The 24,495-nt window shown below is 37.6% G+C and overlaps 1 protein-coding gene across 2 annotated transcripts; it reads left to right on the forward strand.

The window, feature by feature from the left end:
- Positions 1-368: 368 nt before the first annotated feature.
- On the forward strand, positions 369-24,053 carry HACD2 (3-hydroxyacyl-CoA dehydratase 2). 2 transcript variants are annotated; one of them, XM_062578954.1, is made up of 7 exons: positions 369-536; positions 6,475-6,592; positions 6,946-6,964; positions 11,975-12,063; positions 17,035-17,156; positions 17,753-17,931; positions 20,320-24,053. In XM_062578954.1, exons 1-7 carry the CDS (start codon positions 412-414, stop codon positions 20,400-20,402), a joined length of 735 nt encoding a protein of 244 aa, XP_062434938.1. In that variant the 5' UTR covers positions 369-411; the 3' UTR covers positions 20,403-24,053. The 2 variants fall into 2 exon arrangements, with proteins under 2 accessions (XP_062434938.1, XP_062434939.1); XM_062578955.1 differs by lacking the exons at positions 369-536; positions 6,475-6,592 and adding an exon at positions 6,654-6,684.
- The last annotated feature ends 442 nt before the right edge of the window (positions 24,054-24,495 follow it).

The following is a 24,495-nucleotide window of genomic DNA, read 5'->3' on the forward strand; positions in this document are numbered from 1 at the left end:
TCAGCAGCCTATTACTCTAAAAACGATGACGAGAGACAAACTCTCGATTTAAGAACTAACGGCGTTAATTTCTCTAAGGAAATTCTCTAAGCGCTACTTCGCCCCGCGGGCGCGGCAGCGCAGGGCGGCGGTTTTAACCGCCGCTGTGAAGAGCAGTCGGAGAGGCCGCTCGCCACCCGCCCGCAGGCTCCGGAGGGCGCGGCGGCGGCGGCGGCGGCACCGCAACGCCGCGGGGCGGGGCCGGCGGGGCGGGGCGGGGCCGGCGGGGCGGGGCGCGCCAGCCCCCCCCCGCGCTAAAGCCTCGCTCTCCGCCCCGCTCCAAGATGGCGGCGGGGGGGGCGGGGCGCGAGGCGCCGCCCCGCGGCCCCGGCGTGCGCCGAGAGCAGGCGGCGGCCGCGGGAGCGCCGCAACATGGCGGCGCCAGGCAGCGGCCGCGGGGATAACGGTTACGGGAGCCAGCAGCCGCGGCGGCGGCGGGGCCCGGGCGCGCTGGCCACGGCCTATCTCGTTATCTACAACGTGGTGATGACGGCGGGGTAAGGCGCGGCCCGCGGGGTGCCGGGCGCGGCCGCACGGGCCCCCCGGGGCCGCTTCCCCCGCGCCCGGCGGGGCTCCGCCGGGGCCGGCTCACGGCGGGGGGGGGAGGGAGGCGCGGGCCGCCGCGGCGGCGGCGGCGGGGGGCGAGGGCCGCGCCGGGCTGGGCCGGGCCGCGGCGCGCGTGTGCGCACACACACGCGCACACGTGTGCACGCGCACCTGTGCGGGTCGCGGCGTGCGTGCACGCCCACGCGCGTACTTCTTGCCGCCAGCTGCGCCGGTGGGTCGGCGAGGGGCCGCCGGATCCGCCGCGGTCGCTTCCTCGGCCCCGTCCCGCCTGCCGGCGAGAGCCGCCGGAGCGGCGCGGCGCGGCGCTGGCCTGAGCGCGCGGCCCGGAGCCGCCGCCGCCGGCCCTCGCCAGCAGTGGTCGCGTCCCAAACTTTCAGCATGGTGCAGGGGAGGAGGGAGAAAAATCCCCGGCGCCCCTGCGGCCGGGGGGCGGTTCCTGCTGACCGCGCGTGGAGTTGTCTCGGCCCCTCCGGCGGGTCTCCCCTTGGCGAGTCGCGGCGAGGAACCGAGCGCCGTGAGGGGCCCTGCCCGGGCGCTGCGCCTCCGCCGCGAGCGCGGCCGCATCCTGCCGCCCGGATCCGCCTGAGCAGCGCGGGCGCCTGTTCCTGGCTCGGACGAGCACGTCCGGCTGCGGGAGCGAGCGCAGGGCTGGTGCTGCGCCTCACCTGAACTCAGTCTGTAGTTACCGGCTCGTCCAGGCAGCCGTGCAGATCGCCGTTCTCGGCTCGGTTTGTCTTGTGCGCTCCAGTGCTTCTCAGTAGAGAAACGTGCCTCAGCACACTGAATTTATCCGTAGCAGTAGTTAAGAAAAGCAAAGCTGAGGAGAAAAGAACCTCAAAATGGATCCTGAATGAGCGTGTTTTCTTCTAGATAAATCCTGGTGGGTGGGGAGTCAGGCAAACAGACCAGACTTGCTTCTTTGGGGTGAGATTGCTATAGAATTAATATAGATAACATTTATTTCAGTGAGGCAGTTAGACAAGATGATTCTTATTTTCACTAGTGACAGAGTTGGTGTTATTTTGTAACATATAAATATATAGTTATATAATGTGGTTACAGGTAATTTACAGGGGAGAGCTCAGTTTTTTCAAGGTGCTTGCTACCCATACTGCACAATAAGTGTATTGTGCAATGAAACTGTTAAGAGGATTTATGATTCTGTATAATATTTGCAGGGTATTTTGCTTATAGATGGAATGGCAATTACCCACCAGTTTGATAGTTTGATTTTTTTTGTTTGAGAAATATTTAATTACAAATTACATGAGCGGTAAAACACAATACTGTCAGTCAGCGCTTATCGGTTTGATACGATGTCCAAGCTGATGTTACAATGTTACCAAGTTAACCTCTGATTTCTTCCAAGTAAAAGCGCTTGCCTGCTGCTGATTTTTAATTCGTTTACATTTATTTATAAGAGTTCTCAAAAACTAGTGATAGAAGTTGCAGGAGAAATGGAAAGAGGTTTTTTTTGAAGTGTCTTGATATATATATATCTATATATTTTTTAATCAGGCAAACTCCTGACATTACAGGATACCTATTTCTTCAAAAAACCTAAGAACATTGAAGTGTTGGAAACTCGGACACAAGTAGCACAAATCCTTTCTTTAACTTTTCTGTTGTCACATAAGTCTTGATCAAGATGTCACCTGTTTTCCTAATTCACACCAAACTTTCTAGAAAATTCTAGGCAGGTGGAAGTGGCCTGTGGCGCTTTACCAGAAGCTGCCTTTCTGGGAACGTTTGTGATTCTGCGATTTGGGGAGTTCTGCGACCACAGTTCTATCTCTGCGTTGTCGCTCGCTGCTGCCCTTCTGGGGTAGGTCCCTAAGGGCTCTGACGGATCGTCAGGCTTCAAATGGATGAGGATTTCTGCGTTCCTCTGGCTGCTACTGAAATGCCACAATAAGCAATGTTGGGGGATATATATAAATATATCTTTAAAAGCTCTCTGTATATTTTTTTAAAAGTTCTTAACTGGTTATTGCTTAATTTTAAAAATACTGCATAATAAAGCAGTTAATCAGGAGTTGGTTGAAAGAAGCTCAGTTGTTCATGTGATAATTATTGCCATCAGCTGCATATCATTATTCCTTGTCCTCCTGTAAATCAGAGTGTTCAACTTAGTTTTCTGCCTGCAAAAGACATTCGGTACTACCGCCTTGTAAACAGAACCGAGAAATGAGAACACTGAAGCCTGAGGTGCTCAGATGATGTGCTGATGCCAAAAAAGCAAAAAAAAATTTTTTTTGTGGTGGTAGCAGGGGGCTTTCATTTTTTTTGGGGGGGGGAGGGATTACTGTAATTTATGAAACAGCTTTTTTAAAAAACTTGAGCACGCAACAGCTCTAGACATTCAGTAATAAATATTTAAAAACCTTAGTTGACATAGCTGTGTTTAAAATAGTTCAAGTGACATTGAAAATCTGGGCTTAATTATCACTTTGTCTTTGCAAAACTTTCTTCTCTTGTGTTCAGTTAAATTGGTATTTTCTGGTTATGGTGTCAAGTAGTTTAGTATGCTGGCATATGAAGCTCATTCCTGAGGCATGGTGCAGTACAGAAATTATTCCCTAAAAATTGTGTTTGAAATCACTGAATAATGGAAGGAAGGGGGAATAGGACATGACACACTTGCTGTCGGTTGGAGCTGAGTATAAATGTTTGAGATAGTGATAAGCTGATTTAAAATAAGATTGTGTTTCCTATTTTTAGTGAAGTGCCATAATTACTACTTAGGTAGAAGTCACTGATGATGGTATAAACAATGAATTTCAAAATGATTTCACTCAACAAATGTATCTTTTTAATGTAATAGCTTTCGAGTTTGCTGAGGGTTCATGTAATTTGTGCTGAGCAAATAGTGTTTGGGTTATGAACTTCAGGGTCTGTATTTTCTATAACTGGTTGCTGGTCCCTCTTCTTCAAGCTTTTTAAAATATTCTCTCTTTACATAAACCAATCAGAACCTCACTAAACTTGTTTCTCTTGCAAATTATGTATTAAAAAAAAAGTTTTGAAACAAAGGGACCTATGCATGAAGAACTGTCAAGTCGGAGCAACTCAAACCTTAAAAAAAGGAAAGAAAAAAGGAAAAACGCTTGTGTATATACAATATTCATTTTCCTTAGTTTATATTAATCAGAGAATTTAACATTCTAGCTAAGAGTTTACGTGAATGGCAGTGGTTATTTAATGAAGTATAGCTCCATATAATCAAGTAGGTCTTTTTAGAGTCCAGTGTGGAAGAAGCTGGAAAAGTTAACTTCAGAATCAGCCTCCATGTGACAGTGGTACCCAATTCTGCCCTTTTAATCTTCTATCCAAGTTTCTTTCTTTAAGTTCTCTCTCACTTTTTCCTGTCCGTTTTCTCTAGTCAGATGTTTTTTCTCTCTAAGAATTGCAGAAGCAGGGCAGAGGTACTAAAAGCTTCAAAACTGAGTAGCCACATCTTTTAATTTTATGTTGATTAATACTTCAGTCAGTATAAAATGCCCTTTGAAGGACATCAGCTGTATTATTAAAAGAAATGAGAACAAGTAGTGCAGTCTTCCTGAAGTTAGCTATCAGTAGAGAGAATGGAAGGAGAAAAGTTAGAGGCTTGAACAGCTTTAAGAGCCATTTACTTTACCAGCTGGGTTTCAGTTAAGGTGAAAAGTCTGCTGCAGGCACAATGAAGAACTCTTATCCTCTGCAACCTGAGAAGTTGCTCAGTTTATCTAAGTTTCCCAGCAAACATGGAAGGCAAGAAAAAAAAAAAGCAACTGACAGATATGAACAGGACAATGTCAACTTGCTCTCAGCTATTGGAGAAGAGAACTAGTGTTGCAAAGGATAGTCGTTTTAGCTATTATACCTACTGGTTTAGTCTACGTTGAAATCTGAATAGCACTTTCATTTGATTTTTTTCCTTTGTAAACAGAAATTGGTGAAGGTTGCCTGTCTTTTGGTTTTATAATATAGCTTTAAGAGAAATATGATTTGTCACCACTGAAAAAAGAGAGGACTTATTTCCTTGCTTCCCATCTCTTTCCTCATTCTCAGTGCTTGTCCCTCAAAGGCTTTGATGCTTGTCTTTTTGGACATCCAGGAAGATATGAAAGAGATTTTTTTTCAGTTGTACCAACAGATGTTGTTATAACAGCAAACATGGATACCAAGATTACTTACTATTGGAAAATCTGCATTCTACTGCAAATTTCAAGCAACTAAGTATTATATTTACTATATGGAAATACTTTCATATAGTTCAGAATACCTAAAGTAATATAGTATTTGTAAGCATTTAATATGCTGTAAATTAACAGGGAAGATGAAGAAATTTCCTTATAAAACCAAAACTGCAGTTCTTTTTCAAAAGATAAAAAGAGGTTGTGTACTTAGAGGTCTCTCTCTCTCTCTCTCTCTCTCTCTATATATATATATATATATCGAATGAGATGTGCTGTGGTTAGTGCAGATGCTCGGTGACTGTTAGCACACATTCTGTAATAGTACTTTGGGATTTAGAGGGAGGGTGAGATAAAGTGGTGTGGCATTAAGAGTAGCTGAGGGGACGGCAGCACAGAAATATCCTGTCAGTTAAAAGTTTGAGAGCTGCTGAAAAGGAATGCCAGTTTTCATTGAACAATTCCTTCCCCCGATATTTGCCACAAGCAATCGAAAACTTAAGTTAACTATATATGCTGATTTCAGCTGTAAAGATGATTTGACCAAGGTATAGCTACCTTAGTTTTGTGGCTTGTCCTGGACTTCACGGTAGAATTTTTGAAACTGAGGGCAAACACTGACTTTGAACAGCTAGGATAGATGTTCCTGCCTCTGCCAGAGGAGAGATTTTTAGCTGGGCTTCCTGAACTATTCAGGGGGAAATCATCAAGGTTAACAAGTTATCTGGGGTAACTCAGCTTACTTTGATTAGAAAGCTCTCTGCAGAAAGATTCAAAGGGAGCAGCAGACTGCTAGAGAAGGGGGAGCCACATGAACCATCCTCTCCTCTTCCACTCTTCCACGGGCAGCTAGATCAAGAGTGTCAGCTTACAGGCTGAGACCCGCAGGGTCATTAGTTTCATTCAACTTATTCTGAATGAATTTGTCATCTTCCTTTGTCCGTGAACTTCCCACAAGCACAATACATCTCCATAAATACTTTCTTGTGATTGACCTAGCTTCATTTGTTGCAAAATAACTTTTTATGTGTTTATGTTCATCATCAATTCTTAGCTGCGTTTTCTTGTAAGATTAAACACAACAAACATATATAGACCTCATTTATTTGTTGTTTAAAAGGAAAGCTGGGATGGGAATAGCCACCATTACTCTTAAGGCTTTAGTTAGTAGGCTCAGTTTACTAAATTTTTTTTTTTATACAATATATCCTAGAAATTAAGCTGGATAGTATATCATAAAGACAGAGTTTATTTTGAACTGAAACACTAAAATGGATGCCTTCTGAATCTTTTTATGTCATGATTAATATATATTAAGAATCTGACTAGCAGTGAATGGTTTACTGCTTAAACTAAACAAAATGTGATGCCAATCTATTTTAAACATCATGAATACTTTCCAAAATCAAATACAGCTCAATGCTCAATAGAAAAATAAATTTAGATATTAAAGATATTGGTGTTATAGTGGTGCTATAAGGTATTTTTTAAGAATGCATATTTATTTTTGATAGATTTGCAGAGAATCCAGATGTATTTAATGTTTTCAGTGTTGCAGAGGATAAGCAGGAAACTTAATATTCAGACCACTATATGCCTGTTGCCTTATTGCATAATGAAATAGCTAATAAGGATGAGAGATTGTTTGCATGTATGCTCTACTTAATATCTCTTTTTTTTCCTGTCATTTCAGATGGCTTGTAATTGCAGTTGGTCTAGTTCGAGCATACCTGGCTAAAGGTAGCTACCATAGTCTTTACTATTCAATAGAAAAACCCCTGAAATTCTTCCAAACTGGAGCTTTGCTTGAGGTAGGTGTAGTCTTCCTCCCTACTACTGCTAATATTTGCGTGTGTTTTTTTCAGGAGAAATGAGACAGCCATTACTGAACAGTACTTTCTAGGTACTTGTTTTTTTCATTAGCATTATAGAGTGGTTTGAAGGTAATCTTAAGAAGTAAATTCATTATCTGTTTGAGGTATATTTCCTTTTTAGCAGACAAGAAGCTTAATGTCTCTATTTAGCTGGAGCATCAGAACTTAAATATTAAGCTTAATTTTTTAAATATAAATATTGAACCTTAAGCACTTGTGATAGAATTAAATGTATTCTTAAAGTACTGTATTTGAAATGTTAGTGATTTGAATTTTTTTTTTTGTTCTAGATTCTGCACTGTGCATTTGGTAAGCTTGCAAATTTTCAATTTTATTATTTTTTTATAGAAAACTGCGGTTTTAGCGATTTATTGTCATGAAACAAAGGTTATGGTCTGTGAATTGCTGATTTTAATTCTTGCATAACTCCTTCATATTTGCTTTAGATATTCCAAGTTTTTACAAAATAATTTGACAAGTTAAATCACAGAAAGAAAAATAATAGGTTTTCAATTACTATTTTTATCTAGTTCCTTCCAATGCTACAAATCTTAAGAGTAGTTTATAAATGTTTTATAGTAGGTTATGATTCTCTGTATTATCTATTCTATAATTTTTTGTACTAGGCTGTTTTTTTCCTCAAAAAATATTTCTAGCTGGAAATAATTGAAATTCCAATATAAGTAACATTCCAAGCTCTAGAACTTTGCCCACATCCACAGACCATAGGCATGCGTTGCAAAATTGGTAAGGGTGAAACTACTCTGTATTCCAGATTTGGCTAGAAATAAACATACTTAAATTGAACTATTTCTGAGTGCAAGAATTACCTAAGACCAGAGTTTATAATTACTTTTAGTCTAGTATTGTAAGGCTTATTCATTAGCTTGCATAGTAGCACGGTCTTAATTGTGTATCAGAGATCTTTGGTCAGTAGCAGTGTCATGTTTCAGCCTACCTGGAAGACCTCATGTCCATGTGATGGGCTAGTCTCATATGTTTTATAAGTCTTCATAAGCAGTGAGTAGTTGGGCCTCAGCATTTGGATGTTTTGTTCGTAGAACAGGTCATGCATATAAATCTCTGCGAGATTGAAGCTAAAGTGCTATAAAAGTCAGCAGCACCTGTCTGCACAGCTTTGCTTAACTTTGATTCCTTTTTTTATTTTTCTAATCCAGCCTTTGCAAAGAGACAGTCTTATGTTCAGATAGTTGATCCTGTGGTTTTAAATAATGTGTTTTATCTCCTATCTTGGTGTTTGCTAGCTACTCTTTGAAGAGTCAGTAAGATGGGATGAGGGTTCCTAAAGCCATGGCTACAAAAGCTGCTATTTTTTTGCATATCATGCAAGCATTCTACAAACTGTAGGGTGTATCACTAGGGTACCACTAAGTCCACGTTAATTTCCTGTGTAAGTTTTTTTCTGAATAACCACATACGGTTCTTGAAAACTTAACATCATATTCATAAATTTGTCAGCAGAGGGCAATCTAATTCTGTATTTGATACAATAGTTCTTGTCTTCCCAAATGCTTCAGTTACTCTGAAAATGTTATCTTATAAAGAACAGTTTGTAAATTGTACACAGATCATCCTAAGAAATGAATGACTAGACGTTCTTTAAATTGATGTAAATTGTTCTTACAGCAGCTCTCCATACAGAAAAAAAATATAGTTTAGCTGAAGGGAAAGCACATGCTACTGAGTTTAAGCACCTTGAATTTTCTGAGATAAAAAAAAAACAAACAAAAACAACTGCAAAATAGATGTTTGATGCTCTCCTGAGGGCCGTTTCATCTTTCATCTCAAAACCAATGCTTTTACTATAAATGTTAATTATTTCCAAGTGATATCTTTTGATCAGTTTGTTTCAAATCACTATAATTTGTATACAATGAGATTATTTGTACACACCCTTCTTAGTTTAAGTAAGCAGATTGTCTTAATCCTGGATATTCTAACACAGATGTTACAATTTAGCATCTGAACATTTAGCCACTGTAGTTACTTCAGAAAAGTAGAGGTATTGGCTATTAAAACTAGTATGACACTTATGCATAGGAATGCATGATATAGTTGCCTGTGCTGCCTTTTTAATCCTGTTTTGCTTTACTAAATTTCAATTGCCATTTTTCCAAAATAATTCGTACTCTAAAAATACTTCATAGTCTATCATTAAGCTTTGACAAAATTTTTAAGTCTCATTTACCAAGTGGCAAGAAGGACAAGTAAAATCTCAGAACAATGGGCCAAAACGTGTAGACAAATGCCATTTTACTATCTGTAGTAATAGATCTGTAATACAGTAGCATCTGCGCTATAACACTGCTGGCTTCTTAAGCTAAACTGTGTAAAAATGTCTACATTTGCTAGTACTAGCTCTAAGAAAGAATATAAACGTTTTCTTGGATTATCTTTTTCTTACCTGTTAGAGTATATGTCCTCACTAAACAGTAAATTGCAGCACAGCTGGTCTTGTATTTCCATCTCCTAGGCTGCTGCAGAGCAGGGAACAAGATGCCTGTAGCAATATGTCTTTGTACCAAGTTAATAATTCTGGATGAGTTGATTTGAGGTGTGGATCCATTTAGCCCACGTTACTCTCACTCGCGTAATTTACTGTCAATAAAGAGAGCCATTAATGGAGTGTTGCAACATTTTATACCAGTGTAATTCTTTTTATTTTTGCTAGCAAAGTTATTACAAAAACACTAATCTTATGATAATTGTCCATGGACTTTTTTTCTGTCAGTGAAAGCATTTTTTTGGCTAAATAAAATAAGGTTCTATGCACAGCTAGGTAAGCTGTTGCTGTCTGCAACAATAATTTCTGGATGCTACTGCTAATCAGTTCCTGATTTCCAAGGAATGTTCTATGTATTAGGGAGAAAAAGTCCTACTGAATCTAGTTTAAAAACTTACCTGCAAGGAGAGATAAGAAACTTAAATTTCTTTGTCTCTGGTAAGCTAATTGCTATAACTAGACCTCTAATTTTCTGTAGACAAAAAGATCTTTGCCATGACAGATGGTCGTGCCTACCAGCATAATGTTTTTTTTTCCTCTACATCTTTTCAGTAAAATTTAAAATATTAGTATCTGAGAGGTAAGTTGTTCAAAACATGAACATTGATATGGGAACATCTGTTTCAAGCACAGCTAAGAACACATCTTTGGCATTTGGCAGAGATTTAAAGAAATGGAGTTTTGTGTGGAGGGAGAGGAGGTAATATGTAGCCTAGAGGCGAGAAGAGAGATTGGAGGACGAGTAAATGGAAAATGAGCGTACAGTTCCTTGGCTTGTGTAGCAGACAGAACCCTAGTGTATGGCACAGGAGAGCTTCTGCCTCCCTGAACTTAGTGTGGAATGAGGTAGTAGGAGCCCCTGAAATGAAGAAGCAATGGTAGCACAAGGAATGGAGAAAAGCAAGAAGGCTTTGTGATCAAGACTTCCTACCATAGGAATGCTTACCAGTAATACTAGTTAACTTTGCTTAGACCTGCTTAGCTAGGAGGAATATGATGGCTCCCCCTCTGCTGGGCCAGCACAGGTTAGCTGGTCTGTTTTGAGCTGGGAACTCCCCGGGAGAGAGGGAAAGCTGTAGAAGCCGGAGGAGCTCCTCATGGAGACTTACTTGCTGCTTGGTTCTGGACCAGAAACAAGTCCCATTCTAGCACATATGTATTGGATAACTGACACATTCATAAAATCGTCTCTCAGATACCTTTTCAGTGTAATTAGTGAATAAATACAGGCAGGTAGAGCTTATAAAAATTATAGCTAATGAGTCTGTGAGTCGGATCTCCTGTTTTTGACATAGATTGGCATCATCTAGGCCAAAATAAAAAACCTTGTTTATCTCACTTCTGAGATAATCTTGGTTCCTCCGCAATCTTTTTGGCATATTTATAGATTCTTTTGCATAAACGTTGAATAAGTTATTTTGCTAAGCAAGGAATTGTATCTTATGTTCTGGGTTAGTGTTATTTAGTGCTAAGCTTTTGTGAAAAGCTGAGTTGTAGAGACTACTGAGGATATTCAGCAGTTCTTACACTTGCATATGAAAATCTATTTGTGGAATATTATATAGATAGATAGATATGGGTTTTTTCAATAGTTGGAGTTTTCCTCTGAACAGCAAGGTATAAAAGGTCCATTGTATTGTAGATGTGTGCCCTTAATGAGTGCAGATTGTGGGATTTTATAGCACCCCCTTTTTTTGTTGTCTGAACAACATATTCTGCCCTGATATTTTACATCAGAGATTACATTATGAACAATGCATGACAAAATTGGAGAGCTATGCTGGTAGGGTTTTTCCCTTCTTTTTGTTCTGAAAAATAATAATAAAACATAATAGCTTTCTGACTGAAAATACTTCTAGTGAAATTTGCTTCTGGCTTTTCTTATTCTTCCTTTCCTTTCTGATTTCAGATTTGGTCTTTACTTGTTTCTAAGGCTTTTATGCTGCTTGTTGTCATTTGTATTAGTGTTAAAAGCACTGTTGACTGTATTTTAGAAGCTGTAACTACTCTTGCACTTGTTTTTGTAATGCTATTTGAAGAAGATAGAACTTTGTGCCATAGAGTTCAGAAATTGGGTGTAATCTTGCAGTCAAACTATCCTGCTCTGTCAGAGCTAGGTATGTAGACACATTTTATATTGGTTGGATCAGCTTTAGACCTTACTCAGAAATAACAGAGAAATCTGCTGCCTTGAGAAAATCTTAAAAGATTGTTTATATACCTATCAATGCATGAGCTATTCCTTGTTAAAAAAAACAACAACAACAAATGAACTGTAGTCCCAGGTAGGAACTGTAACTCATATTTAAGAGAATATTGGATAGCTCAGTGGGGTTTTTTTTGTTTGTTTGTTTTTTTAGGGAACATGCTGCAAGATATCTTTATTTTTTTTTTAACTTTTAAATCACAGTAATGCAGACTCTTGTGGATATTTTAATCAGACAGGTTTTATCTGAAAGACTATATCCCAAAAGCTATTTGACTAAAACTACTTCATCTTGTTCAGCTGTTTCACGTATTAAGGAATGTGCTATGATTCTAACAAGAGCAATTACTTCTATTCTCATTCTGATGTACAAAGTTTTGGTTAGGGGATTCTGTTGTGCTAGGCTGTATAAATACACCATGAGACAGACTTTGTGCTCTCAAGTTGAAAAGAAAAAATTCTTCCAAAAATTTCAAATTACTGGAGTTTTTTTTTTTTTTTTTTTTTTTTTTTTTTTTCAGTTGTGCTCGACTGTATTTTATCCCCCTAGATACTAGGGAATGTTCACTAATTGCAAAGTATTTTCCAGGAATTGTTCCGTCTTCTGTAGTCTTGACTGCTTTCCAAGTGATGTCAAGGGTTTTCCTGACCTGGGCAGTAACACATAGTGTAAAAGAGGTAAGTTAGGCTACAAAATTGAAAAATTAATGACCCATGCGAAAAAACAAGTGTTGATTGCTATGTTATTTTCCTTAAAAATGAGTTCTTTATCTCTTTATCCCAACATGTGAAATTGTTGATGTGAATTTCTGTGAATCAAAGAGAATAAAATATCTGATATCATCTCTTCTTGACAACCAAATAGATTGAGATCAGAGTGTCTTGCTGTAAGACATCTAGTTCCTGAATAGCTTTTGCGGACCTTACAGAAAATTGAAGAGGTTCCAGTGCATAATACAGACCCCAGAAACAAGGATAGTATTCTAGTATTGATCTTACTAGTGCCATGCTTGATAGTAAAGTCTCCTCACTACTCCTCTCTTTCGTACATAACTTCCTTTTCATACCATCACATGTGGAAGCTCTCCCTCAATTGCTGGTCCACAGTAATGCCTAGATGTTCTCAGTCACCGCTTTCCAGGATGATCTTCTATGGCCTTCCTTCAATTTTCTTACATTCCAAAGTAGGTGTGGTCTGTTTGTTTTCCCTTCCTTTTCACAGATGTACATGGTCTTTAGGTTAAAAAAAAAAAAAAGTCTTGAGAGGCACTACTATATTACTTTTAAAGTCTCAGAAAGTGGGTATTAGAGTGGGGATTGGGATGTGACGAGTTTTTACCTCTGAGTTTAGAAAAGTAGATGTAATTGATTAAATGAAGAGATTATATCATGACACTCCCTCTTCTCCCCCAACCCTAAACCAAAACCCACCGAAAAGAGAATGCAGTCTTATTTGGGAAGATGTATTTAAAGTGTCACGAGTGTTCTACTTTTTCTAAAGGGCTGTGTCACAAGTGAGCTCCATGGTGAAGTCCAGGATTAAATTCTCACACAGCTTTATGGAACTTGTAAGCTATGCAGTTGCATGATGAGATTCTTGTAAAATAAAACTCAGTTTTCCTCTTTAACTTTTTGAGTGAGGATCATGTAATATCTTGCTTTTCCAAACTGGTTTCATATATAATACAGTTAAAACAAAAAACATCCACTGCATCCCTTCTGTGTGTCAGAATACATTTCTGGATACTTGATGTGATTTGAAGCATGCTTCCTGCCACTAACATGTTTGTGCTTTTTGTTGAATTTAGCATTGACATTTTCACAAATTCAATATTTATAATAAAGTATTTATAATAAATGTTAAAGCATGGCAGACTTCTGGTGAGCACTTACTGGTTCAGCAAAGAGATTTTTCCCTTACCTCCATCACATGATAAACATCACATGAAGAGCTGTTAGCTTAGAGGAGGAGAGCCTGGCAATACTTGTAGCCCAGGAGATTCTCTTTTTGGTGGATTTTACTATCCTTCATATGAAGGAAGGAAGAGAATGAGCAGACTAGAGTGAAGGGCTGGATGAAAATAGCCATAGAAGAGTGATAGGAGTCCTTCAGTGCAAAGTTATCTTTTTGAATCTGTATATGAAAATGAGGTCATCTGGTGACATCTTGGGGCCTCTCATGAAGTTCAGCGTGTGACCCAGTTATGATAGATAAGTCACTACTGGGCACCTTTTTGACTTGTCACATTTGTTACAGTTACAAAACTGAAGGTAAAGTATGTATTTAGAGATATCTTTCTAGAATACAGTGAAATCACATAAAGGAGTGGTGTGGAAAAGATATGTACAGCATATTGAGTGGGTAATTAAGACTGTCATCTGCAGCTATGAACTTGACATCTTTCATCAGTAGTAAAGCATACTTAGATAAGAGCTTTTTAATTTAGAATGTTTTTTTTAAGGTTGAGTTGAAATAAAAGAGGTCCACACTGAAAGCTCAGAACCCTAAAAGGCCGAGTGCAATTGCGAAGCCTGATTCATTACTTCATCTATGTAAAATTTGAGTAATACTGTACAGCACAAATGTCAGGCTTTTTATGTCTATTCTGTACCTTCATTTTTTAATCTTTTATTGGTATACAGCGGAGCAGAGGGAGAGGTGATGTTTCATCATTAGGATTGTATAGTGTTGCTGCCTTGTTCTTCTGTGTTGATTTCCTTTATGATGTATTTAGCATGATTATTTCTGCAAATAATCTGTCAAGTATTACTCTTAACATGAGAAAATCAGTAGAATATCTGGATTTATGTCTCTTTTTTTTTTGTCTTTCATATTCTGCTTTATCTCTTGGATAACTTTTCATGCATAAGGAGAACAGTAAAAGAGGCTTTATTTTGTCAGTTCCTAATTGTAAATCTCATCTTTCTATCTTAAAATACTGTGGAATTTTGTTTCTTTTACTGAAGATTGTCTGCTATTCATAATCATGAAGATAAGCTAAAATACATTCAAGACCCTCCTTGTTGATTAAAAAAATAATTAAAAAAAATAAACAGTTTGAAATGCATGCCAAAAATGTATGCCTATGGTATGATTCACCCTAATTAAGGTAGCTGGACAAATAAGTCATAAATTTTAAAAAATACTCTGACTTTAACCCCTCCTTCAAAGGCTGGCATGAAAAGGGGAAGAAGAGAAATCGAGTTCTTAGGGCAACACTTGGCTTTATGGTTTATGAAGAGCCTGCTGTTGATTGGTTGTACTATTCCTCTACTTGGAAGAGGAATGATATGTATGATATGTATGCAGCACTGGCATTGTTTGTTTCTAAGTCTCTTGAGTGACTGTTTTGTAAATCAGTGCCCTGGGGTTCAGTAATGTGCACCTCAGACTCTTTAGTTGAAATATTCAAAAAAAAATTCTTAATCCTCAAAGAGAAATTCTAATTGTAATGGACTTCTGACAGATCTGTTAGTTTTAGGAAATGCATCTTTTTAAATGATGAACTATGAAATGTAGTTAAAATATGATGATAAAATACAGAGGAGTTTTTTGTGACTAATTACACAGAAGGGGAGTGTTTGAAAACTCTTTAGGTCGTTTTTGTACTAAAACTACCACTAGTTTCCAGTAGTCTTCCTTCCTTACATAAGGACTTATAAAGGCACAGTCCATACTTCCAGGTAAGTGACCTTAACAGGGTGTGTGTTTTTTATTTTATTTTTTATTTTAATAACGGTGTGAACTGTTTTAATGTCTTCCAAATACAATTCTATTATTAGATTGAGATGACTAGACTTCAGAAAACAGTGTTAGAGAAGGCCTGTGATGGAATTGGATTGCAACTGCCAAGTTTTTCTTCTTCTCAATTCATCACTTACTGTTAGTATCACAGTTTATTGGATCATCTTACCCAATGAATTTCTGGTTGGTTGTTTTTACTGACTTAGGTAGGGAAAGAAGTGGGGTATCAAAGCGCAGGTTGAGATCTGTCTTTTTATTTGCACAAGACAAATGCTTAGATGAACTAAGTCGCTAGCTGTGATTTGACTAGAAGGTGCTGCTCTTGAGTATTTGCGAAGCAAGTTGTTTTGGGGGAATAGCGTCATCTGTGAAGCACGACTAACTTTCAGGTTGAGAACTGAGCCTTGCTTAGACTAGAATCCTGTTCTAGTTATTGTAGAAATATATAGTTAGATGTAGTCTATTCTCTTTAAGGAAATTTTGAGTTTAGTTCTTTTATAATGCTGTAAGGGAGATCAATTTGTAGGCAAATTACCAGTTTCACATGGAAAAGGGCAAGCTATGTTTGCTTGAAAAATGCAATGGAACTTGAAATGCTTTAAGCAGCATCTCATGTAGTATAACACCAACTTTACATATATATTTTTATACAACTCCTTCTGGGTTTTGTAGTCTCTGTAACAAAGCTTTCCATGGATAGTCTTCATGAGCTTTTTTTTTTTACAAGCAAGTATTCTGTTGGAACGGGGTGTTTTTTTGTTTGTTTTGTTTTGGGCATGTACTTTGCCCAAAATGAATAGGGTGTACCACCAACACCTACTGACTTCCTTTTCCCTTTTTTCAAGAGTTGGAGGAAAAAAAGAAAATGCAAGCCCCTGTGGTAGAACTCTTGTTCCCACTGCCCAGTGAATTTGGGTTCAAGGTACTCACACTGCTGAGAATTCACAACATGCTTCCCTTAGGGGGAAAGGGGAAATGGAGAACTGCATAAAAATTGTATTTGTGTTCTTATAGTTTACAGTATGGTTATGTGGCCCCCATGAACTTTTTCATAACTGCCAAAATGTTTCAAACTTAAGTCGTAACTATGCTCCCAAATCTAAGATTTCACTTTAAAATATCATATGCTTGTGAAGACTAACCTTCAAAATATAAAGGGAATAAAACTGGTTCATTGGTGTGTGAGTGAAATACTGGCTCAAAGAGGTGTAAAGTCATGAAATTTAATGATGCCTTAAATGTACTGTTAGAGGAACAATGCTGAATGCAATAAGCAGAAAAAGGAGCAGGGAGCAGTGAAGCAGGTGGCTGTCAAGCTTACCTGAGGTGGGACAGGGAAAAGCTGAGCTTCAGTTTCTCTCCCCCTAGCCTGTCTCCTTCTGTTAGCTGTCTTGCTTCTGTCCAAAATTAGGACTCAGATCCTCATCTGTGAAGAAGGAAAACAGTGTATCTGGTAGGCAGAAGTAGCACTGGTTAGGACCAAAGCATACGGTTTAAACTAGTTCTCATGTTATCCTAATGCTTTAGCTTCCTCTTTGCTTTCTGCACTAGGATGCAATCACAGAACTGAAGTAGAAATACTGTATAGGAATGGGAAGAGTTGTGAGTTGTTCCCAGTATTTCAAGAATTTCTTGCACTAATTGCATTATACAGAATGAAGGCTCTTAACTTACCTGATCACCAGAGCTGCTGTTAAGCCAAATAAAAAAATATGAAGCATGGCAAGAGAAATTTGTTTTTCTTTTGCTGTTGATACTAATGTTGCTTTTGAGCTCATTCTTGGAATCTGTCTTATGAAATGATCAATTTCTATGGATTACTTTATTGCATTTCTTTGGGGTTTTTTTGATCTGCTGAATAATTAGGAACACCTGAATTTATTATGAACTTCTCTTTCTTACAGGTACAAACTGAAGATAGCGTCCTGTTGTTTGTTGTGGCCTGGACAATCACTGAGATCATCCGTTATTCTTTTTATACGTTTAGTTTATTAAACCATCTCCCTTATCTCATCAAGTGGGCCAGGTATGAGGCATAATAGAAATCACAGCCCCTAAAGTATTCTTTGAAAGAAATATTTGTCTTTCAAAACTGTTGCAGTAAAAAAAAAAAAAAAAAAAAAAAAAAAAAAAAAAAACCTATCTATCTATATAAAATCAGATGCTAGCTGATGGTAATTACCCTATCTGTGAATACGATTCTTCTTTCCAGCAGTTTTCCTGGAAGTTTTGCAGTTTTTAAGGCAAAGCATGTTTGAATGTAACTATTGTAACTGAGAAGATTTGTAAGTTTCTGGATTTTATATTGACTGTGCTTGGCCCAATTTTAAATAATATAGCAACTTTTAACAAAAAGCTTGGAAGGCAAAGTAACTAAGTGAAGATCTTTTTAAGGACAACTTTCAGCTTCTCAAAGGTAACCTATAAATAATTCAAAGTGAGCATTCTACCTTGCAGCAATGTGCCACTTTACCATGCTCTAATCAAATAAAGGTTAAGGGGAATTAATATTAAATTGAGTAGAGAATTTTAAAGATTTTGAATACTTGTAATAGCATTTAACAAACAGTTTGTAGGAATTTGTCATGACTTTTAATTCTTTCCTTAAATATTTTGTTCTAGGTACACTTTGTTTATAGTATTGTATCCAATGGGAGTCTCAGGCGAATTACTCACAATATATGCTGCATTACCCTTTGTCAGACAGTCTGGCTTGTATTCCATTAGTTTACCTAACAAGTACAATTTTTCTTTCGACTACTATACATTCCTGATCCTGATTATGATCTCTTACATACCAAGTAAGTATGGGTTTGTTAGCTTTTTTTTTTTTAATATACTAAAAGTGTGAGGAAAAGCTGTGGGCTTAAAGTATACATAATTTAAGTACTTTGTTGTAATTAATTTTGATAATTAAAGAAAAATTAAATTTCTTTAGAAAATTTAAAAAAACTAAAGAAGTTTAGTTAAAACAGCAGGGACTGCTTTTTTTTTTTTTTTTTTACAGTTGGAACATAAAATAACTGTACTACTACTTGGCACATGCTGATTTCTTAAATTTTGTCTTAATTCTTTTGTCTGTCTTAATTTTTAAATTTACAGAATTTTAGGAGAACAAAGTTCAAAATAATCTATTAGAATTTGGTTGCTTTTCAGAAGTAAGAACATTGCTCTTCCACTGATTGTTAGGAAGCATCTCTGTTTAAATACCTTAATTTGAGATAGTCTCAGATTGCTCTTTCTATAGATGGAATGAGATCTAGCTTTGCTGTTTTGAAATAGGCAATAGCAATACTGGAGTCTCCAAGTCCTACCTGAAGCCTGTAGCAAATTTAATTATGCAAATAGAAGTCTAAGTGAGTAATGCAGTGATGATGTTGCTGTTGTTAGTTGTCTCTGTAGCTGTCTATATCTGAATCTTGTTGTTTGTGCAGAATGATTTGAATTTTGTGGTGTTCTATAATAAGTACTTTTTCAATTAATTATTTTGTAATTCTGACCTCAAGATTTATAAATTTCTTCAGCTGTTCTCAAAAATACTTTTCATATGCTTGTGTCTCCTTGCCCTCTCCTCCAAAAATGTCAATATTACTAACTCCAAGGAGGCAGAATGCCTCCTTGTTTCTCTTTTGTTTCAGTCAAAATAAACATGAGTATTACTTCTCTTGGAGTAGCTAGGTCACAGTTGACAGACCATGTTGGAAGGAAGGAAATTGAACCCCAATAACAATTTTCTCTTTCTCCATTAAAATATCTTATATCTTACCACAGAGAAGTGGTCTGTCAGATAGGACATTTTGTGTGACCCATTTGTCAGATGCATAACTTGAAAGCAGTCTCTTTCTTTTTTTAATCATTATTGTGACTTGGTATCTTAACTCTGAGGACCAAAAATGTGTGCATGATATTATTACTTTGGCTTAAGTGGTGTCAAGTGCCTTTCTGCATGAAGGTATAGCTTGTGGTGTTCTGGAGGTACAGGAAGATTCATTGCACTTGTTCTGATTACACCACAAGTCAGTTTTTCTTTGATAAAGGCTCCCTGTGCAGTGGGTTTGCCTTGTGAACCCACTGAAGATTTTGAAAACTTCGGGAATGCTAACATTGTGAAGAGAGCAAGCTTTGAAAACTGTTGTTGAAAACTGACATTAACATTTCTGATAGTTGCATTTGATCATTTACTTTGCATAAATCTCTAATCCTTGTCTGTCAGAATTAATATCTTGCCAAAATATTTATCATTAAATTCTCTGCATATAAAGGATCGCAGTTATGAATGAGTACCTGAATTTACATAGATTTCTAATGGAGACACCATGTGATTCTGTATACTACTATGTTTCTCACCAACTGCATTCACTACTTAACACTGGCAAATTGAAATCAATTGAAACTCAGGATGGGAGGAAATTATTAAGAAATGAAATAGAGGGTAAAGAAAGCCAGAAGAAATGACTTGAAGTAAATAGTAAATATTTTAGTACACAAACTAAACAGTCTTTGGTTGGTCTCCACTTACAACAAACATTTGGTGTATATAACTGAGGTAATCTAGGTTGATGCTGACCTTGTTTAGTCTTCATATGGTTCACAAGATGAAGGTTGAGAGTCTAATGGCAGTTTTAGCTTTGCTGTTCATATATGTATATTTTCCATCTTCCATTTTGTTCTTCTGCAAACATACTGTATAATGCATCCTTAAAAAAGGAGGAAGGAAGTTTTGCATGGAAGATAGAGGCAGATGAGAGAGACACCTGTTCAGGTACAGTTTCTTAGATCCTGAAAAATGGACACTAAAACTGTCAGGAGAGAAATAAGTCTGGAAATTCTCTCTGTTTGGAAAGAATTTCATTGTTATGGTGCTCTTTTCTTCCTTGCAAAATATTTTCTCTATATTGTATGTGTGCAGTTCAGGAAAATTTGTCATCCTGTTTGAACATGCAGAGTTAATTATAAAAAAAAGGTATTTGGCCTTCTGCTCTGGCAAAAAATAAATAGTACATGAAGTCTGAGGACTGTATTATTCCCTTAAAAGACTAAAAGGCAATAGATGGTATGAGTGGAAAGTGGATAAGCATGTTTTTATTTTTCAAAGAAAATTGGTGACCTTGAGTATGTGACTGTGCATCTTATGTTGACACACAAACCTGACTGCATACTTTATTTACTTATGTTTATTTTATCTTCAGTCTTTCCTCAGCTGTATTTTCACATGCTACATCAGAGGAGAAAGGTACTTTCCCACACTGAAGAACACAAGAAGTCGGAGTAATTCCAACTCTTTTTCAGAACTTTTCAAACACCAAAATGCTGGAGATTTTCAATACTCAGCACGTTTATAGAGAATATACCAAGATAAACTAAGTCAGAGGTAAAAGACCAATAATTTAGCAAGAATAACCAATAAACCTGATTTCACTGAAATTCCACAGTGTAAAACATTGAAATAAGTTTCAGCTTGCAGTGCTTCAGAACACTTCTAAACTTTAAATGGCTTTAGCAGTTAGCCTTTTACTTTTCCTTAAATGATATGCTGAATGGTTTTCAGTTATTGCTAAATGCCTGAGGGTTACAGTATGAGTGATAAAGTTGTACCCACTAAATGCTTGAATTGGGGTTATAGTACTGATATCTTTATTATTTTCTTTTTCAATGCTTGACTGCATGCCAGAAACTGTATGTATTGCTGTGGAAGCAAACAATAAGCTCTGGAATGCTTTAGGACTTTTGTCAGAGACTCCAGTGGAGAATGTAACCCAGGCAGACTGTTTGAATTTAGAAAGGTACGTTGTGAATTTAAAAGGCAATGGGAACAGGAACTGGAAGGCAGTTACAGAAAATAAGGGGTTCTTCAGGAATTAAATACTACGGTGTCTGACCAGAGTATGTTTTCTGAAGATCTTAAGCTGATTACTCAAATGCTAACATTCATCCAGAGGTTATACTGCTGATCTGAAACACTAAAACTTAAGTACTGCTGCCTTGGATATTTTTTAAACATAAAAGAATACTTATTGTAGTATTTCTTGAGACATCAGTGATGAATCTGAACAATATAAGGAAGCAAGTACAAGTATAGTTCTCCCTTTTGATTTTATATTATTGTCTCTAATTATCGACTAGCTCAGTGGTATTCATCTTTCTATGTTGAAGACTATTTGGTCTACTGTAGAATCATTTGCAAGCCTTGTGCTTCAACCTGCCTTTTCTCAAGTGACTAATATGTATCACTGGCACATCCAAACAGGCAGTTTGAGACACTCTGCTTCTAAAATGTTGCAAAAAAACCTAAGTTCCTTTTTTGAAAGCAGCTATGTCATGTGCTACATGCTGCTTTTGCAGGTTGGACAAGCCTTGCCTCATCTGCTCTCCTGAAAGAGCAGAAGAGCACAGAAGGCAAACTTACCTAGGCGCTACTTGGCTTCTTGGGCCAAACCTTTCCTAGGGAAGGTAAAACAAAAAAGATGAAAGGATTGAGAAAACCATGTGACAGGCCAAAATCTCCTAATGCTGTATGAGCAGTGGCCTGAGTTATGAACAAACTCTGTGTTGAGGGAGAAAGGGAGCAACAGAGGGAGCAGGGGAAAAAAGCAGACATCCAAGCAGTGGCAAAATGTAGAGCACAGTCTTTGCTCTGTCAGGTAGTAGTGGTCAAAGTTCTATATTTACCTCATCAGAGTCACTTGACATCAAGACTAGGGCTCCTCTGGCTCCCTTCTTGTAACATCAAGATTCAGTGTGCAAATGAGGTGTAGCTACTACCATGGTATCTGTGATACTAGTCTTCTGTCATGCTTTCCAGCACCTCCCCTGGCCTTGGCCCGCATCTGTGTCCCAGCACGCTGACATGTTGCAGCTTTCTCCATGTGGGGCAGTATGTACTAAGTGCATGGCCTCTCTGTGCCAGCAGTTAGGGAGAACTGGGTTGACAAATATCAAAAGTAATTTTAAAAGCTGTATTAAAAAAAATGCATTTTTGGGGAATTTCCTTATTAGCTCCATCAAAAAACTTGACTGAGTTTTCCTAACACTGAGGAGTGTGCCAAACACCTTTCCTGTTCAACACAAATGGGACTACTGTAAGTAGGGAGGGAGTAAGAGGCAATAATGAGTGCTGCTTCTATTTTAAGCAACGTTTTCTAGACAGTTGTTGGCTGTAATCAGAAATGCTATAGTTATGTGCAGCCTAAAAGTAGTTTTGCATTGAGACAAAACAATTCATTTCTCTATTAGACTGTGTACTGCTGTGTACTGGTGATCTGAGAAATGTTGCATTATACTGCATTCACCGCTCAGAAAAGTATGTCACCTTTGAACAACACATCTCCTTTTGCTTATACTTTTTACTCAATTATTAGTGTCAGTCTTTCTGAAGGATGTAATTTAAAAGATCTGATTTCCTAATGTGCTCAGATTACTGGATGTTGTAGGTACTCTGCTCCCAAAATTTTTCTTGACTTGATTTCTGTGCCTGAAAATAAGATTTGGATTCAAGTTTGTAGTTGCAGGTTGGAGGGGGGGGTGAAATGGCTGTATAGTATTTCTATATGAAACAAACTGGTAGAGATCTTGATGGGAAGGATGTAGTACAGATCTGTAGCATTGGGCCTAAGAAACAGAGAGCTGCCAATAGGGTGAAGGCTTGTATAGCCAACCTCTTTACTGAGCAAGCTTTATTTTGGAATATTTACTTCAATTGAAAATATTAATCTACTCCACAAATGCAAATGAACTATAGCCTTTTTAAAAGAATATGGCATTTCTTTTCCTTCTAAAAGACAGGAAAATAAATTGTTTTGATAGTAAGAAATCTCAAAATAATTGACTTTTTTTTTAAAAAAAATCCATAATCTGAAATATGAAACATGCAGTTAATAGATAAAAGGATTCTAGCATTTATGATTGCAGTTCTTAAAGTTAAGCTTCATACAAATCACTGGAAGGTGATCTTGAAACTGTAGAATGATGCCCTAATACTGACTGGGATTACATGTGTGATTTTTTTTTCCCTTCTTTGTAAAATGATAACAAATGTCCCCTCATCTCTCAGTGAAATTATAATGTGGTAATGTGGTGTATGTGAACTTCATAATGGAAGCTTTGATCAATACTTTTTCACAAATTTAGAAGTTTTCTTTGTTTTGTTTTTTTTATGCAAGCTATTTACTTGGCTTGCGTTTTTTTTCTCTATCGGCATTGCTGAACTGCTGCAGCAGACATCTTTTCTGCTTTGGTCATCTTTGTGTTGTATGCTGTAGTTCAGTTGACAGTACTACCATGTTCTACCATGCTAGCTTTGTCTGAATTACTCATTACCCTCAAAAAGACCATGTTCTTCCTAGTGTATGGTTTACAGCTGGAGTTGTAGAAATGTTCATATTGTAAATTACAGTAAAATGCAGACTACAGTGCAGATAAATTGTAATTTTTCACAATGTGGTGTTTCTATCAAAGTTTTCTTACTTATCAGTAGAAAGGTTGGCATTTGTGTGGACCAATCTGCAGTGTCATTTTAAAAGCTATCTTTCAAATGCAAATTTTCATGAATATACATCAAATCATGTGATTTGATGTGTATTTGTCAGTGAAATTTGAGTGAAAACTATATACGGTCACTTTTGTATTTTTTTTCTATGTTGTGAAGAATACAATTGTAATTTTATAAGTCTGATTCACTAAGTTAAATGTATTTTTTGTATATTTAGGAATCTGGTATTACCTGGAGCTCTGAAAGATTAAGCATAGAATTTTTATGCATGTTTGGAAGACATTTCTACTTGGTAATGCAGTGAAATGGTTTGTATGCTAAAATACTAGTCTGTGGTGTTGCCTTGTGAAACTGATTCTCTGCTCTCTGCCTGGATTTGGACTACTGACCAGTGATACTAATTGCTGTAATCCAAATAAAATATTCTGAACGAAACATGTTGTATTGCTACTGTTTAAGGAAAAATATCAGGTAATTTGTAAATGTGAAGTAAGGCTGTATTTCTCTTCATCTGTATATATTTATCTTGCAGCTTACAAGATTTTTTTGGCGTAGGTAACTTCTTGAGCTCAAATGAAAGACAAGGTTAATTTGAATTTTGTTAGTAATGTTCTGGTTTTTTTCACATTTGAAAGAGGTGTTCATAACATGTTAACTGATTATATTAAAATTCAGTCTTATTCTGTAACTTCCTGAAGGACCCTGAATAGAATGCTAGCCTTTTGCTTTTCAGTTATTGTCTGTACTCTAGGTAGCAATGGTTTTCTACAAAAACAAACTTTTTTAGTATTACAAATATAGTGGAATACTTAACTAAAGCAACAAGATACTTCAGAGCTCCTTTACTAAATATGATGTATCTGCTACCACAGCAATG

The sequence above is a fragment of the Rhea pennata genome, chromosome 6 (assembly GCF_028389875.1).
Source record: "Rhea pennata isolate bPtePen1 chromosome 6, bPtePen1.pri, whole genome shotgun sequence".
NCBI lineage: Eukaryota > Metazoa > Chordata > Aves > Rheiformes > Rheidae > Rhea > Rhea pennata.

What these genes read in the sequence shown, in the direction of transcription:
- HACD2 (XM_062578954.1), top strand. Translation starts at nt 412, where the DNA reads ATGGCGGCGCCAGGCAGCGGCCGCGGGGATAACGGTTACGGGAGCCAG. An exon ending in AACGTGGTGATGACGGCGGG is followed by an intron (nt 537 to 6,474) that starts GTAAGGCGCGGC and finishes CTGTCATTTCAG; the next exon opens with ATGGCTTGTAATTGCAGTTG. An exon ending in TATCTCATCAAGTGGGCCAG is followed by an intron (nt 17,157 to 17,752) that starts GTATGAGGCATA and finishes ATTTTGTTCTAG; the next exon opens with GTACACTTTGTTTATAGTAT.